Raw genomic sequence first — 18,484 nt, forward strand, 5'->3', positions numbered from 1 at the left:
CTTTGGGGCTTTGGATAGGGAGAAAAAAAGAAAAAACATAAGGTACCTATGAGAAATCAAAACTGCAGCCCTGCAAGAGATATAAATTTATAATATTTGCATAAGTCAGGAGCCACAGACTGAGAAATTATCATTTGAAAATGCTTCGGATCTTTAAGAGCTACAGTATGCTGGCAGAAGGAAATGCATAATTGCTCTAAAGGGACTCTTTTGCAACTAAGGGCATAAGAGAGTCCCATAAACAAAACCACCCACCGAAGAAGAGCACCACATGAGGAAATAAATCACTGAGTAAGAGTCAGTGGAGGTTGTCAACGAGAGTTAGGAACTGAAAAGCTAAAAATAACAGAACTAACAGAAAATAAAATAAAGACATATAACTTGACTAAAAGGGCAAAATAATAGAAATCATAGTGAAAGAATAGGCAGAATTCACAAAAAAACAAACATGTATTTTGGAAAACAATATTGTCATTGAAACGAAAATGAATGGGTCTAACCAGATCCCACTGGTGAATGAATATAATAACTTTCTTTTCTATTCCTCATTTTAAATTATACTTAGCTGGGTTTCTTTGCAAGTTTGTCAAACAGTTTTTATTTGGTGAACCCACAGTTCAAATAATATGGCGTTAGAAATAAAATAGAGTCATGCGTTGCCTAACGACGAGATACGTTCTGAGAAATGCCTCATTAGGCAATTTCATTGTTGTGCAAACATCATAAAGTATACAAACCTAGATAGTATAGCCTTATGATCCTAGACTATAAACTTTTCTAGCATATTACTGTACTGAATAATGTAGGTAACTGTAACTCAATGTTGTGTTTGTGTTTCTAAACAGAAAGGGTAGCATGCTGCACTATCATGTTACAACATCACTAAGCAATAGGAATTTTTCAGCTCCATTATAATCTTAAGGGACCATAGTCATACAATGTAGTCGGACATTGAAATATTATGTGGTGCATGACTGTATTCAAAAAGTGTTGCTAGGCCCCTGCCCTCCAGCCTGAGACAGAGTGAGGCTCCCTCTCTAAAAAAATAAAAGTGCTGCTAGTCAATACAATGTAAAAATATAAACTGTCATTATCAATTCATTCCCTTGAACCTAAAAATAGTGTCTCAACAAAATGAGTCTTCCTTACTTCTGCGGGAAAGTCTTTTTTTCCTGTCCTTTGTTCCAAGGAGAAAGGATTCACTCAGGTCCTTTTGAGAAGAGCTTCTTTAGCACTCTAAAATTAGAAAAGTATACCCTGGACAGAGCCGGTTCCTTCTAGTTCCCTAGGAGAGTAGAGCACCAAATTTTTCTCCTAGGTCTTGCTTTAGGGCTGTATGTGTGTTCTTGCTAGTACTGATGCCTTCCATATAAGGACTCAGACTCCACTAGCTGCCAGATTTCCGCTTGAAACACTGCCTGCTAGTGTTGAAGCTTTCAAACGATTTTAATCCATGGCGATGAAGCAAGAACAGTGTTTTCTTTAACTGCATCTACCCTATACTCTATCTCTGTTTCTACCCCTCACATCTCCAAATGAGGGGGCTTTACTGGCTTTGCGCCTTGTTTCCACTCACCTGTGGTGATCTCAGGAGGCAGTTTGAAGTTAGTCATCAGTGATTTCCTCAAGTCCATTTGTCCTATATTTAGCAGCAATTCCTTTAGTGGTTCTGGCATGCAATAAGACTAAAACTGATAGAGATCTCCACCTTTATAAGCATTTTTCATTTTGATCAATGGTCTTAACGGGAGTAGTTTGATCTGCACATTCTTCTAACCACCCAGAAGTCCTTAACCAACAACAGTGCATTTGTATGTTTTCATCCATTTGACGTAAGTGCATCAGCTAGTTGTTAAAGTGCAAAGACTAACAGTCTGTCTTCACACATATTTCCATACCAAGAATCATTTTATTTCACAACTTGACTACGTCCACATTAGGATTTGTTGGCAAATTAAAAATTATTTACTCACAAAATGATAAAAGGAAGGAGACACAGGTGAAAGTAAATGTGTAAGAGTTAACAGAATCAATACAATTGAATAGCTGTGGAGCCTAGGGGATGCAGGATTCAAGGCAGACAAAGATATCTGCTGAAGTAAATTAATGTTAGGTCACTACCCATGGTTGACATCACAGAAGTGGGTAAGCATATCAGAGTAAATAAATGAATCCTTTCTTAAACAAAAAACCCATAAAACTTATTTTACTCCCTTAACGAGAAATATTTTCAAAATTTAGGCCCATTCCTGGTAGATTAAGACCAGTTCAGACGACTGCATTGCCATTCCAGGGCCAAGAAAGCAACTTTAAAAACACGCCCTATGCTATGGTCTAAATATGTCCCTCAAACTTCACATTTTGAAATCCTAACCCCCAAACTGATGGTTTTGGCAAGTGGCCTCTTGGGAAGTGAGGAATGGGAAGAAAGGAAAGGCCCTTATAAGATAGGCCCAAGGCAGGGCCTCTGCCTCTCCACCATGTGAGGACAGGGTCAGAAGGTGCTATCCACTGAACAGAAAGCACTCCTTCCTAGACACACCTTGTTCTGTGACATTCCAGCCTTCAGAAATGTGAAGAATAAACCTCTGTGGTTCATAAGCTACCCAGTCTATGGTATTTTGTTATGGAAGCCCAAAAGGATCAAGCCATCCCAAAATGGCATTGTCCACACCATGTTTTTGCACCTCACCTAGAAAAACACCATACCCATTCGGAGTTAAATCCTTCCTAACTTTTTAGTATCAACGTGCTTGGAAACGTAAGTAATGCTGACACCTTTTTTCTTTCTAAAGAACAATACATACCAATTAACAGGATCCGTGAATAGTACTAGATTCTATGCATGGAGCCTAGTATGTATTTAAAAGCATGCAATCTGGAACTAGACTGGAAACAAATCCCAGCTTACTAGACAAACTGCTTAACCTTTTACTTGGACTCATTCAACTCATTTGTAAAACGAGGGCAATTTCTGATTTCACAGGGTTGCTACGAGGATTTTAAAAAGCCCCTTGGAACATAGCCTAACACTCAGAACTCAATAAATATGAACTGTCTTAAAAGGTTTCCAGAAAAAATCCCTGACAGGTTAGGTAGGCTTATCATTACAACGCTTTCCAGTGTAAGGGAGGTGAACAGCTATTTAGCACCACACAACTCCTCTGGGCTCAGAACAGCTCTCAGTAGACTACGATCCCTTCCCGACGTGAAAATTTCAGATAAAAAGGCTCGGCGAAGTCCGAAGGCAGCACGGGACGGAGCCAGGACGCGGGCCAGAGTCCTCCGAAGGACTGTGCCTCTCCGGCCCCACCGAAATACAGCTTTTACTTTGCAGCAATCTGAGCCAACCCAAGAAGATTCTGAGGCTTCCAAAACAGAACCGACAAGAACACTCAAAGAATGCCTCTACACCTCCTGACTCGGTCGCTTTGCGTGAAGAATAGTAAGCCGCGGTGAGCACCGCCCAGAACTCGACTAGGCGGAGTCTGCAGGGCGCCGAACGCTGACTAGAGGACCCGAGGAGGGGCGGGGCTGACGAAGCGCGAGGACATGGGGACGAGGTGTGGGGCTGACCATAGCGTGCCGGACGCCGGTGTGAACATATACTACCTGCTCTTGTAGTGCCCAGGCCCGCGCCTGGGAGTCCCCGGAGCTGCCATTATCGAGACTCTGCGTCCTATTGCCCTGAAGCTTTAATCCTTCGCGTGTAGGGGAAAAATGGAATCCTAAAGACAGGCAGCTCCTAGGCACCAGCACAGGAAATAAGCAATGGAGGTGGGGTCCTTTGCTCGCGCCGAAATTCAAAGGAATAAATAGTTCCGGCGCGGGTGTTGAGAGCGGTGCGGCCGGTGTTGTATCCGCTATGGTGAAGTTCTCTTCGTAGCAGCCGCGGCTAGAGAGTTGGCCTGCTCCCCGCCTTTGTGACCCGGAGGAGCTTTTGGGGTGCGTCAAGCCCTGGCCTGAGGCAGCGGTGAGGCGTGTGCGTGAGCACGGCCGGTTGGGCCCGGCCAGACATCCTGGCGGGAGGCGGGACGCGGGGGCTATGGGGAGGAGGACCTTAGGTGATCCTTAGAAATAAAGGCTAGTTCCTATTCGGCCTTGGAGTAGGGCGAAGAGGTGTAGACAGGCCTCAAGAAGCGAAGTGACAGCCTGAGTAAAAGCAAGACGGTGGAGAATATGAGATACATCTCATCCCTAGTAAATACTTAGATGATTTCCCCTCCTCCCGGAGTCAAGCACAATTCGGGGATGCAATGATGAACGTAGGTGAAGATACTACAGGAACTTACAGACAAGTAATGACCGTCTAATACCAGTTTTAAGTACCATGAAGGAAAAAGCCGAGTGAAGAAGTGTGGAGAGGTGACACAGGAAGGTCAGGGAGGACTCCAGTAGGGTGACACATTTGAGCAAAGACGTGAGTGCAGTAGAGAGTAAGCTATGTCAGTATCAGAAAAAAGCACATTGTGGGCAAAGATAATGGGGTATGAAATAATCCGTAGTCTTTATTAGCTAGAGTATGATGAAAGTAGAAGGCAAGCCTGGAAAAACAGGTGTAAGAAATAGTTAAGACTTCCCAGTTGAATGGTTTAATTTCCAGATAGTGGCTAACTCTGTTATATTTTTGAGTAGATGAACGATGTCTTTACATCAGACAAGATAGTTTGTCAAGTGGCTGTTTTATTTCTATTACCCTATCATTACCGTTTTTGCCTAGTGTTCATTATGATTCCAGGTTTACATTCCACTTAGGTGGTGGTATTTCTGTTTCGTACAGAACTGGTTTGTGGCCTGTTTGATTCCTGTCAGAGGTTTGCTGACCCAAGACAGTATCGAAAATGCATATTAAGTCAATTATTCTAGAGGGATTCAAGTCCTATGCTCAGAGAACCGAAGTCAATGGTTTTGACCCCCTCTTCAATGCTATCACTGGCTTAAATGGTAGTGGAAAATCAAACATATTGGACTCCATCTGCTTTTTGCTGGGCATCTCCAACCTGTCTCAGGTAAAGTGTAAACTTTCTGATTTATTTGAATTTAAGTGGGCAGGAGAATCCTCCCTGAACTTTGGAGACTTAACAATATTCTCTTCATTTGTGTTTTTATACTTTTTGTAAATTACACCTCACTGTCACCTTTTAAGGAAACTATTATTACTCCTTTAGATGAGAAAATAGAAACATAGAGATGTTTATGTTGGAGATGTTTATAAGTAACAATGCCTCAAAACTCAGGCTTTCTGACTGTAAAGTAGTCTCTTTCCAAAGTATTTTCAACCCTGTGTAATGATGCCTTTTCAAATCCTGCTAATAGATTGAATGACTAGTGAAAATCATTGGGACTGTCTTTCCTTATATCTTGCCAAGTAACTTTTTGTTAAAAAATGAATAGGAAACAATTCAATTCAGAGTTGAAAAGGTTCTATAGAGAAAAGTGTCCATTTCAGGTTGTTACCTATTTTCCTTGCCAGAGTATGCAACTGCCTATCCTTGTCTGCTTAGTGGACACTATGTTGGTGGGTTTTCCAACAGCAAGGAATTCATTTTTAGTGCTGCTTTGTAGGGAGTTTTGTAATTGATACACTTTTCTTCTTTTATTTTAGGTTCGAGCTTCTAATTTACAAGATTTAGTTTACAAAAATGGGCAGGCTGGTATTACCAAAGCCTCTGTGTCAATCACATTTGATAATTCTGACAAAAAGCAAAGTCCTTTAGGATTTGAGGTTCATGATGAAATCACAGTAACAAGGCAGGTGAGTGGCTATTAAACATTTCGATATCTTAAGACCTTTTATGTCTGATGTGGTTTTTGGCCCTATGCCTTTGCAAAACGTGCTAGAGAAAGTTGATGAGCAAAATTTGTGCCTTAAATTCTGACTAGATTCCTTAATATCTTCCTTACATTAAAATTTTGATCATGTACACTCTATCACTAAGAGAACTGAAAGAGAACTGAAAAGTTATTCATCCGGTATAAGCACTCAGCTATGCTGAAATCTTAAACCATACTTGAATCTTCTCTGGCTGTTCTTGAACACCTGTGTACTTGAGATCTTGCAGTCTTCTGAGATAACCCATTCTGTTTTGGGACAGGTCTTACTAGAAAGTTACCCCTATAAATTTTGTCAGAGTCTGCTGTCTTCAAATTTTATTCATTAATCCTAGTCCTCTTGAGAGCACTAAGAGCAAATCTGACTTATTCCCTACTTCAGTGTTCAAGTGATCTGCAAGCATATGTGTTTTAGTTCTAAGTGAAATCTTACCAGGTCTTTCATTGATGTTTGTTCCTAGTTCCTTCACTTGCCTGATTATACCAGGTATGCTCCAGTTTCCCTCCCTGCCCCTGCATTCATCTATCTATCTTTTAATGACACCTTAGATTGAGTGTACTAAAATCGGTCTAGTTAGAGTTATTCTTTCATTTTAGACATTCTACTTCTATTTTTCTCAGTAGAGCTTTTTTTTTATGTGTGTTATTAATATAGTCAGGCAGTGTTTTCAGCTTGTCAATGTTTTTTGTTTTGTTTTGTTTTTTGTTTTTTGTTTTTTTTTGAAGACGGAGTCTTGCTCTGTTACCCAGGCTGGAGTGTAGTGGCACCATCTCAGCTCACTGCAATATTCGTCTCCCAGGTTCAAGAGAGTCTTCTGCCTCAGCCTCCTGAGTAGCTGATACTACAGGCACCTACCACCACACCTGGCTAATTTTTTTTTGTATTTTTAGTAGAGACGGGATTTCACTGTGTTGGGTAGGGTGGTCTCAGTCTCCTGACCTTGTAATCTGCCCGCCTCGGCCTCGTGAGCCACCGTGCCCAGCCCAAGGTTTTGTTTTTAAAAATGTAGTCAACTCCCATTTACTGTCCATCTTATCATTTATCACTTACAGATTTTCTCCTCTATTTTAATGGAAGCCTCTGATGTAAAAAAAAAAAAGAAATATAGGCTAGGTTAGGACAGAATCCTGTTCCGTGTCATTAGGCATCCATCAAATATTTATCCTTTAGGAACTGTCACTAAGTCTCTTACTAATAATCTACCTAATTGTTCCTGTCCTCATTCAGGCTATAAACTTGTATCTTCACCAAAATTATAAAGTTTTTGTCAGAGAGGTCTCTTCAAATACATTTAATATATGAACTACCAACCTAGTAGTCCTATCAGGAAAATAAATGAACCAATATTTATTCAATGTTTATTAAATACTTGATGTATATTGGGTGTTCTTGAATGTACTGGGATGTAGTTAGAAGAATGAGAAACAGAACTTGTCTTTAAGGACCTCAATCTGGTAGGTGAGACAGTCATACCCAATAAATGACAATTTAAGTGTGATAGTAGAGTATGGTGTCTGAGATGACTTAATGAAACCATACTGAAGCTCTGTGATTACCCTTTCTTTTAAATGGTCACAAATCATGTCTTTATTAATAGCTTTTTGAATCTTGTCAAGAATTGATGTCAGGCTACTTTGTCTGACTTCTGTTCCTGTTGAAAAGTAGAGAAAGCCTCTGTAGAAAAGTTGCAGAAAGAGGGTAACTAGGAAAGGAAAGTATGTTTTACATATACTTGGAAACATAAAGCTAGAAGGTAACCTTGGAGACCTAGTCTGGTGCAGGCCAGGGTAAGAGGCTTGTGTGTAATTACATAATTAGTTAGCAAAAGTACTTGCATTAAACGCCGGTTGTCCTGACTCAAGTTAGTGTTTTTAGCCATGTCATACTTGTTCCACTATTTATGCAGAATTGGTTTTGTTTACTGCTAGTTGGACAGAACAAATAAACGTAAGCTAATATGCTTAGTAATTTATCCTAGCTCAAGGTGTGCATGTACATGAATATTTTTAAAATTGCTTTCTTTTATAGGTGGTTATTGGTGGTAGAAATAAATATTTAATCAATGGAGTCAATGCTAACAACACAAGAGTACAGGATCTCTTCTGTTCTGTTGGCCTTAACGTTAACAACCCTCACTTTCTCATCATGCAGGTATTTTGTTTGAGGTCTTTATGTCACTTTCGTAATAGTGTTGACATGTTTTACATTTAAGCAGTTAAAATAAAAGTACCATATGTTTTGGATTTTATACTTTTTATTTACTATTGTGCTGTGTCTGGCCATCTGTTAAGAAATGTAGTTTAGTTACTTGCAGTGATATATTCTACTGTATTATAGACCTTTGACTCCTCTAGAATGTTTAGGAGTAATTTTTCTTGACTTTTTATGTTGTCACTAAAAGAACAATACATGTTAACTGTAAAAAAAAAAAAAAAAAAGAAAAGAAAGAAAGCCATAATATGTCCTTTTAAATTATTGGATTAATGCATCTTAATATTTCAAGTATAAAAGTTTGAATAATTTGCTTATTTAGAGACACAAATGAGGAGTAAAGGCTGATTTTATCTTACATTTACATTATGTCATTTGACCCATCCAGCTATCGTTTGAGAGAATTACAGTAAAGTCAATGGGAGCATCTCAGTGGGACCAAAATAAAAATATTTCCACTACACACCTTCAGAGTTGAAAACTTACTTTTAAGTGAATCTACATTCTAGTAATACGATTCTCTGAGACCTGGGCATGCAGGTGTTTTGTTTTACTTGTTTTTGGTAATGAATGAATTTAATGGTTTACTGGCATTGATATAAAATATTTTATTTTATTTGAAGCCTAGAAGTATGTCATCTGTTCTGTGAATTATCCTGGAGGGTTATCATTCAAATAAATTTTAAAAGTTTATTAATTATGCCACAATTTCTTTTTATATTTACCTGTTTTAAAATTGAATATTTCTACTTACGAATGTTAACTGTCTCAGAAACATGGTCCTTGTTAACTTTGTATCATTTAATGAATTATTTCATTTGTATCATTTCCTAACTTCCATAATTTGTATCACTGGTAAGTGGGAAAGTTAGTAGTAAAGTCCCAGAATTCTAGAATCATGGAAGAATTATAAAGGAAAGATCCCCAAAGATTGGTAAAATGAGATAAAGCAGCTTCAGTCTAGATAAACATGAATGGCAGTACAGATAAACATTTTCTGTAATTTGTTATCTTAGTAAGTTTCCATTTTATTTTCAGGGCCGAATTACAAAAGTATTGAATATGAAACCTCCAGAGGTAAGAGTACTATTTATGGACATTAAAAATAGTTGGTATAGATATTTAATCTTTCAGACAATTTTTAAATATTATTAAAATTTTTTGAAACATTGTTTAGGAATGATTAGTAAAGACAGTTGTATATTTGTGTAATGTTTGGCACTATGCCCAGATATTAAAATTGATTTTGATCATGTAAAGGAGTCTTACTCAACTGGTGTTTCATGTCAGAATTCATTCCTACAGAATAAGCCTACAGGAAAAGATTTGTGTGAAATTACTGTATTTAACTTTAATGGTTCATTTGGACCATTTTTTGATAAGATGTTTAGTGAGGTCAAGGCAAAAATGTTATATTTAATGTAAATTCCAGTTGGACACATTGTCTTGGATACTAAACGTTAATAAAATTGTCATTCCAGATTTTATCCATGATAGAAGAAGCAGCTGGAACCAGGATGTATGAATACAAAAAAATAGCTGCACAGAAAACTATAGAAAAAAAGGAGGCTAAGCTGAAAGAAATTAAGACGGTAATTTAATTCATATAAAACATTTTTGGAGAAGAATGTAATTTTGCATGTAGAGGTTTTGCTGTAAAGAGGGAAAAATTTTTTTTCTTGGTTCAGTTTTCCATAGCCATCCATGCTACTTCTCTTTCAAATACATTTTAATAGTACTTTACATGCTAAAAATACTGATTTTTCTTTGTTTTCCAGATACTTGAAGAAGAGATTACTCCAACCATTCAAAAATTAAAAGAGGTATATTCTGTATATTTGAGGATAATCTATTAGAATGTCTTTCAAAGTCAGCGATGTATCCAATATCATACACATGGTGATACTATTTCTTGGGGTTTTTTTCCTGCGATGAGATAAGGAATTAGAGTTGGCAGTCCATAATTGAGCCTTCTGCTTGCAGAGGATATATACTTATCTACTGAGTCATAGGATATTGGAGAGTAATATTTATAGTTTCAGAAAATGTTATGCTGAATTTTAATACTTTATTGAAGCTAAGCAAGTCTGGATTTTCTTAGATAAATAGGATTGACTGGAACAACATTTCTTAAAGATAATGGCACCCTTAGACACCCTCATTGGTAGAGTGAACAATTTCCAGGATAAGAGGGGCTATCACTATAATTATTGCTGTCAAGGTATTTTGTAAGCAGAAGGTGTTGAAACAGAGGATTGGGTTTTCTCTATAATCTTTGCTGCTCCTGATATCAAAAGACATGGCAGTATTTCATGAAAGAATACATTTATGAGCTACATTTTCGTTTTCTTGAGGCAAGTCTCATTCTGTCGCCCAGGGTGGAGTGCAGTAGTGTGATCACAGCTCACTGCAGCCTCCACTTTCCAGTCTCAAGGAATCCTCCCACCTTAGCCTTCTGAGTAGCTGGGGACTATAGATTCATGCCACCACACCCTGCTAGTTTATTTTTCTTTTGTAGAGATGGAGTTTCTCGTCGTTTCTTAGGCTGGTCTTGAAATCCTGGGCTCAAGTGATCCACCCACCTCGGCCTCGTGAAGTGCCGGGATGACAGGAGTGAGCCACTGTGCCCAGCCAAACGACGTTTTTAAAGATATCCATTTAGGAATTTATTAAATGCTCATTGAAATTTGGTACTACTCAGAGCTGTCTTGTGAATCCATATAGTAGTATAGATTTTACTGGAAAAATTGTGGTCTTGAAGGTACCCTTTTTGTATGCATGATTTAGTAGAAAACACTAGATCAGGAATTTAAACTTAGGTCCTCGACTTGATTTTGCCACAATTTCTTCCTAAATCTAACAACATGGACAGATCATTTCATCATTCTGAATTTGATTTTTATGTGTAAATTAAGGATTTTAGTTATTACTTTGTCTGGTCCCATTAGGTCCTTATGGGAATCATGTTTAGTAATGATGTGAGCAAGTGCTTATAGTAGTGCTTCAAAGAATATTAGAGTAGGCATCTTGGTAATACTACTACAGAATCTGTGTAATAGTGTATCATTGGTGGGTGTGTAAGTTGTCTTTAACAGACTTATTAACACTAGCTTATGAACTTTATGTCCATATTTCTTTGTTAAGCTCAGCTGCCCAATTATTTGTTAGAAGAAGTAGCCAAATAAGATTCACTAGAGAAGTTATAATGCTATCTGAAAGTCCTGACTTCTAATGTTGTGTAAAGTATCCTACAATTTAAGATGTTATAATTGTTTAGTACAGGACAAAATCTATTGCATCATGTAATGAGAAGTTTGATACATCTTGCATAATTAAATTTTTTTAATACAATTTTGAGTTACTATTTTTTTGCAACTTCCCTTTCAGGAAAGATCTTCCTACTTGGAGTACCAAAAAGTGATGAGAGAAATAGAACATTTGAGTCGTTTATATATTGCTTATCAGTTTTTGCTGGCTGAAGATACCAAAGCACGCTCAGCTGAGGAGTTAAAAGAAATGCAAGATAAAGTTATAAAGCTTCAGGAAGAATTGTGTGAGAACGATAAAAAAATAAAAGCACTTAATCATGAAATAGAAGAATTGGAAAAAAGAAAAGATAAGGTCTGAACATATGTATTAGAATCGATAATATACTCTGGAAAACGTACTACATTTTCGTAACTGTTTAGGATTCAGTGGGCATTGTCTGTTGTATTGATTTCTTAATCTTATAGTAAGATAATGAAATAACTTATAAAAAAGTATTTGATACAGAACTCATACAATAAAATGACAACATGAACAAATTTTATATAAATGACTGACTTGGCTGCATTTTATTACAGGAAATTGGAGGTATACTTCGATCTTTAGAAGATGCTCTTGCAGAGGCTCAGCGAGTTAATACTAAATCTCAAAGTGCATTTGATCTCAAAAAGAAAAATCTGGCATGTGAAGAAAGCAAACACAAAGAGCTGGAAAAAAATATGATTGAGGTAAGTGAGCTTAATGTGCCACTAGTGCCACTTGTAGACAAGTGTATAGTCTCACTAATGTACATTTATCTATTCCATGAATATTTAGTGAGTGTCTGCTATATGCTAAGTACAGTTGTTTGGGCTGGGGTTACAACTGGACCAAATGGTCAGAAGTCCTTGCCTTGTGGGCGTTCATTCCATTGGGGGAAATGATAATAAAAAAAATAAATAAAACGTGTAACATGTTATATAGTGATAACTGATGCGGAAAAAAGGTAAAGCGGGGAAGGGGATTGGGGTGTAGAGGAAAAAGGGTACAGTTGGGGATTTTAAGTTGGGTAGCCATTGAAGTAAGGTCAGAGTAGGGAGAACAGGTTTGATAAGCTTAAGAAATACAGTGTGAATGTAATATGCGTGAGGAGCCTGTTAAGACATCTTGAGTAGTGATGTTGATTAGGTACTTAAATATATGAATAGTGAATCCAGGCAAAAATACAAATTTGGAGGGATCATCAATGTATAGGTGTTATTTAAATCCGTGAGACTAGATAAAATGATCAAGGCTGTAAGTTTATATAAGAAGGTTGGAGCCCTGGGATACTTTCAATATTTGAATGTTGGGATAGTTCAGCATTCAAAACAGATTGAGTAGCGTGAGGAAAATTAGGCGAGTAAGTTGTCCTGGAGTTCAGGTAAAAAAGATATTTCAAGGAGGAGTGTCCGTGAGTACCTGATTAGATTGTGTTCATACTCTGACAGAATGAAAGCAGAAAAAAGAAAAGTGACTATAGATAACTTTTTGAGAAGTTTTCTGAAAGAAGGAGAAATAGGAAGCTAACTGGAGGGTAATACAGAAGAAAGAGTTTTTTTGGCTTGATTTTACATGGGATAAATCAATTCTATATTGACAGAAAAGATCCAGTAGAAAAGGCGTCATTTGTAATTCAGGAGAGAGAGATGGAAGAGTTGTTAAAATAGGGCCCTTTAGTAGCTGAAAGTAGGATAGGAACTAACGTATAGAGGTCACCTTCATGAGAGCTAGGAATAGGTCATCCATGGTAACAGAAGAGTCAAGTATATAGTCTCGTATGTAGGTAGATGAGTAGGTGTGTTTTTGGAGCTTATGGCATTTCTTTTGAGGGTGATTCTGTTGTCCCAGTGAAGATACACATTTGCCTTTTCACTGAAGAAAAATTAACTTTTTGAAAATAATTTCTTTATATTGCCCTGTTAGATATTTTTGCAGAGAAATACAGTGGTTGAATTAAGAAACAGAGGAGGAAAATTTAGACAAAATTTTGAAGCAATATGAATGTGATGTAGCAGTCTGTGTTGTGACATCCAACAACTGAAATCAAATCACCAATTACTTTTTTTTTTTTTTTAAGGTTTTGTAAAGCTCTAAACGTGTGGGCCTGCCTTGTTTTGGGTTCATTTTTCTTTAGTCTTGTCATGTCCTTAAGCTTCACACACTGATTGCTCCTTTTTCATCCTTCTTTTCTGTATCCCTTATTATTCTAGATCTCTTAATGTTAGTATGCCCTAAGGCTAGCACTCTGATATCTTTTATAAATGTTCATGACATAGGTGGTCTCATACAGGTCTGTAACTCTAAATATCATCTATATGTTGATACCTTCCAAATCTCTAAGCAGTCTTAACTCCCTGAACTCTTTGAAGCAGGTTTATTGTATGCAGGTTACCAGCTTGTCTGAGGACAGCAGACAGAACACATTCATATACAACATTTTAAGTGAAATGGATTTATTACTTATTGATAGGCAACAAGGGAAAACAGAAGTCTAGGATTCATTGCAAGCCGATCCCCCAAGGCTCAGAAAAGCTGCCTAAGGTGGTTAGAATTTCATTTGCATGTGCCCAACTTGCACAGCAGCTGAGGGACCCCAGAAAACAGCCTGCTCTGGGTTTATACCCTGGAGTAACATGAGACACTGGGCTGAAGCATTGAGATTCTGTTTTAGGGAAGCTGGAGGAGCAGACAGGAACAGTCCTGGCTGTTCCAGCCATTGCCTCCCTTTCTCGGGATATTGCATTATCAGCACATTCTACAGTTATTCTTGAGAACTATAAGCCGGAGAGGGAAGAACTGGCTTAGTTTAGTGCCACCTAAGGAGTTGTCTTGTAGTTTATCCTCCAATCTAGGTTCCCACACTAGCAAAGCTAGTCCTTTTATTATGCCCACAGACTTCTCTGAATCTGAAGGAGAAGGAGGTTTGTCTTAGATGGATATAACACTCTGACTGACGTAATCTCATTGCGGTATTGTTGAGCCATAGCCAGAATACATTTCACTGTGCCCAGGAGGACTACAAGCAGGATGATCAGGCCTGCCTGGAGCACTGACTCAGCCCAGGATCCCAGTAATCCAGATATGAAGTTGTTAAAGAGGTCAAAGAAGGATCCTTCAGACCTGCTTCCAGATCTGTATTTGTGGCTCTGCAGTACGTAAGGTGTTTATCTAGGTACAGCAGGAAGCGTTGGCAACCACATACGCTCTTTCCACTTGTGCTAACAGATTTAGAGCAGTTGTCTAAAACAACTTTCCCAAGGGATATCTGCTGGGCTGAAAAGCAATGTTATGTATGGTACCGAAGATTTTATAAAGCACTTAAACCGAGAGTCAGTAAAACCTCTTGGTAGGTCCTGAGTAAATCTGTTGTACAGCTTTAGGCTGCTGGCCCTAGAATGCATCTCATTTCTAGGAGTGATATGTAGGGGCATCCCCCAGCATGCCCAACGTACAGGATCCCACCATCTGCCAGCTTTCCAGGCCTGACATCGCCCATCTTCTGTTTGGGTTACTCCTATACTGCCCATGGAAAATGATGTAGTCCTTGGCAAACGTCTTTTTTACCTGGACTCCAGGACAACTTACTGGCCTAATTTTCCTCACAGTACTCAATCTCTTGAATGTTGAACTATCCTAACATTCAAATGTTGAAAGTATCCCAGGGCTTCAGCCTTTTTATATAAACTTACATAGCACCGTTTCCGTTTTACTGTTCAGTGACCCCATTCATGGGTAGGGAGGCATTAGCGTTTGCCAGCTAAATCTCATTAGTGATATAGTTGCATATGTTCAGTTTCCCCCATACAAAATTGTTCATGAAGCTCCTGCACAGAGGGCTTGCACTAGTTCATTGTGTTTCCTTCGTCACCAATGGGACACACCCATTGAGGTTATGTTATGTTTCATCATGACATTTTGCCACAGTTAAGTTAAAATGGCATTTTTAGCACCCTTTTATGTGACAGATGCTATGTCCTCTCATGTAAGCCAGGGGTTGGGGTCTATTGACGTACACTGTGACATTAGGAATGCTAGGGTAGTTCACTGCTAGCAGGACCAGATTGTCACTGTGGGCTATGACAGAAAGCTCCTGGATATCATGTATAACATCTTATGTTACCCGCCATGGCCACAGCTTGGGAGGTGTTTTGCTTCCAGGTCTTTGCTGCCACATCCTTGTGGAAAAAGTGTATTGACAGGTTAGTGCTCCCACCTAACACTCTCCTGGGATCTCAGATGTTCCCACCTAACACTCTCCTGCGATCTCAGATGTTCCCGAGCTATCATAGGGATTGGGCTATACATTGCAGTGCTGTGTTTCCTTTGTGCTAAAGTACAGTGTTTAAGTCCATAATGCCCTAGTCAGATGTTGGTACCACCTCACTAACAGGCCACCTTGATATCCTTCAGTTACTATATGAGTAGGCTATTTCATTATTTCATTTTCGTTGCTTCATTTTAGCTCCATTGGCTTGTGAATAACAGGGTGCATGGAAAGTCCATTGTATTCCACAAGAGAATGCCCATTGTCATGCAGGTTGGGCAGTGAAAGATGTTCCATGGTCAGAGTGAAATATGATGAAGTATAAAAAAAAATGACGTTTCTTTCAAGGGTAGCATCAGGGTCCATATGAGTGACATATATTTGTCGCTTTCAGAAAGCATGTCCTTGTTTCCACAGAGGGGATTTTTTAAAATTTTATTTTATTTATTTATTTGAGACGGGGTTTCGATCTTGTTGCCCAGGCTGGAGTGCAATGGCGCGATCTCGGCTCACTACACCTTGCATTCTGCCTCCCGGGCTCAAGCAATTCTCCTGCCTCAGCCTCCCAAGTAGCTGGGATTACAGGAATGCACCACCACGACTGGCTAATTTTGTATTTTTAGTAGAGAGAGGGTTCCTCCATGTTAGTCAGGCTGGTCTCAAACTCCGACCTCAGGTGATCTGCCTGCCTCAGCCTCCCAAAGTGCTGGGATTATAGGTGTGATCCACCATGCCCGGCCCACATAGGGGATTTTTTTTTTAACAGTCCAGTCACTAAGTTGCCCTTCTGCTGACCAGATGGCTAGGCTGTTAGCAACAGCCTATGACTTGGTGAAATGTAGCAAGATATGGCGATGGGGTGGCCCAAATGGACATCATCACTGCATGTAGTTTGACCCATTGATCATAATGTCCGTGTTCAGCCTCAGTCAAAAGATGACCACTTACTGGCCTGATGGTGGCTACAGTCAAGAGGATCCCTCCTGTTTTGTTTGATGAAACTTTCAGTAAATCACGCCATACCATTGGTAGGCACATCTCAGAATCTTAGGACCCAGGGAGCCAGAGGAGAAGCCAAAGCATCCCCTGTGGGTTGTTTGGACCCTTCTAATAAGCAAGCCATTTTTTTCATGAAGCCCCCTGGTCCCTTGGGGTTGCAACTGGGCTTGATTTCAAATGTACCATTTCTGTATGATAATCAAGCTCTTTTGAGTCTGCTCCAATTCATTGATAGGGTTTTTTGTTGTTGTTGTTAGCACCCAAGTATGGGCAGTTTAAGTCACAGAGTCACATGTAGTGCTCTAGCCTTAAGACACACAGTCTCCACCAGTGCACAACAGCAAGCAAAAAGTTACATTCCAAGAGTTGTATCGGGTGGCTGCCTCAAGCAACTTAAAGTTCAACTTCGAAGAGGCTAGGTCTCCCCAGTGACAAGTTTCTGTTGCCATAGACTCCAGTCAGCGTTCTTGGTGGTTGTGGACACCTGTCATTGCGTCAGACTAACAGACTGTAAATGTTTTAAAAGCAGCAGCAAGGCCACCACTTTACGTTGTTTTCTAAGGCCTGCTACTGCAAAGTCCATTGTTCAAAGTTGGCAGCTTTGTTGGTCACCAGGATTAAAGGGGGCCAAAAAAACACCCACATGGGTTATATGCTGTGTTTAGTACCCAAGAGACCTACCAGCTGTGGGGCTTCTTTTTTGTTAGTAAGTGTCACCAGCACCAACCATTTTTGTTTGACTATATCTGGGATACTTCCTTGGCTTTCTGTCCAAGTGACCTTGACATTCAGCTTATGACCATCCATTAGTCTTCATGCCCCAAAGGCCTGTCTGACCAGCCAGACTAGGCCAATGCATTGTGACATTTTTATCTATAGTGGGTTTTGAATTAAGAAAGTAGTGTCTTATTCTCCATTTGGTATGCAGTACTGCTTTCATTGAGTAACTTACGAGGTCTTGGGTAAGTCGTGAATAACTTATGAAGTCTTAGGTGGCAGGCCGGGGTGGATATGTGCCACGGGTATAGCGCCAATTCTTAGCAGCGAGGGACATACCTCCTCAGGTGGTGGTGATGTTCTGCACCACAAGCAACCAAACTATCAATATCCATACTCAGCGGAGGGAACTGTGGTCACCAGCACCCAAAGTGACACAAAGTATCTACTCACAGCACGTAAGCATAGTGAGTCATTACATTTGCCTGAAACCCTCCCATGGTCATCAGTTTAACTTTTGCCTAGGAAAACTGGAAATAAGTCCTGTGGGCTCCAGCATCCAAGAACTCCAGAAAAGCCTACTTTCATTTCTTTTTCTCATCTTAACAGGAGTATAGGGCCATCTCTGGTGGGGACCTGGAGACCTTGGTCCTGCTCTAAACTATTCCATTTAGCCATTTGGATCCACAGTGTCCTTTTATCAAACAAACACTTCAACCAGGCTGCATAAGCCTTTCCTGGCCTTTCTGTATACTCATCCTCTAGATAGTGAGCTTCATTTTCTATGAGGCCTGCGTTGTGTGTGTTGGTTCTCTCAGATGCCTCAGGGACTGTCTGAGTACCTCTTTCCTGTTGCCTCTCAGGAGCCATCTGACTACCCGCTTCCTGAGCTGTCTGGCCCTGGGAATGAGCAATTACATGTGTCAGACAACCAGGGGATCATGTGCTGAGCTCCCCCATTTCTGTTTCTTGCTCTGCCTCAATTCATGCAGCCAGCTCATTCATTGAGGGGGTCATCTATATTCCATTTATTATGGCTCCTTCTCCATAAAACATCCAGCTGCATATCCAAGCCCCTCAACCCTTTAGGGTGATATCTCTGCCCTAGGCTGGGTATTGGGGGCAGGGAGGCGAAGGGGTGAAGCCATTCAAGCTTTATCAGTAAGCCATGG

At 39.5% G+C, this 18,484-nt stretch overlaps 1 protein-coding gene and 1 long non-coding RNA gene across 14 annotated transcripts in view; one reads left to right on the forward strand and one right to left on the reverse strand.

Moving 5' to 3' along the window:
- The window catches only part of LOC105481003 (uncharacterized), a 28,469-nt gene extending 24,719 nt beyond the window's left edge, over positions 1-3,750 (reverse strand). For 4 of the 5 annotated variants that reach the window (XR_011612754.1, XR_011612753.1, XR_986706.2 and 1 more), the window contains exon 1: positions 3,613-3,750. This is a non-coding gene — a long non-coding RNA (uncharacterized lncRNA). Of the gene's footprint in view, positions 1-1,576; positions 3,566-3,612 lie in introns of those variants that run through there. The other variant, XR_003017871.2, reaches the window with a different exon arrangement.
- Positions 3,666-18,484, forward strand: part of LOC105481001 (structural maintenance of chromosomes 2) — a 47,288-nt gene continuing 32,469 nt past the window's right edge. For 2 of the 9 annotated variants that reach the window (XM_011740245.3, XM_011740246.3), the window contains exons 1-9: positions 3,802-3,982; positions 4,781-5,009; positions 5,606-5,755; positions 7,862-7,984; positions 9,083-9,121; positions 9,526-9,636; positions 9,823-9,867; positions 11,432-11,665; positions 11,890-12,039. In XM_011740245.3, coding sequence (XP_011738547.1) covers positions 4,842-5,009; positions 5,606-5,755; positions 7,862-7,984; positions 9,083-9,121; positions 9,526-9,636; positions 9,823-9,867; positions 11,432-11,665; positions 11,890-12,039 — 1,020 coding nt within the window. In that variant the 5' untranslated portion in view covers positions 3,802-3,982; positions 4,781-4,841. The other 7 variants (XM_071078094.1, XM_011740239.3, XM_011740237.3 and 4 more) reach the window with 7 other exon arrangements.

This window comes from Macaca nemestrina, chromosome 14, assembly GCF_043159975.1.
Source record: "Macaca nemestrina isolate mMacNem1 chromosome 14, mMacNem.hap1, whole genome shotgun sequence".
In the NCBI taxonomy this organism is placed as follows: domain Eukaryota; kingdom Metazoa; phylum Chordata; class Mammalia; order Primates; family Cercopithecidae; genus Macaca; species Macaca nemestrina.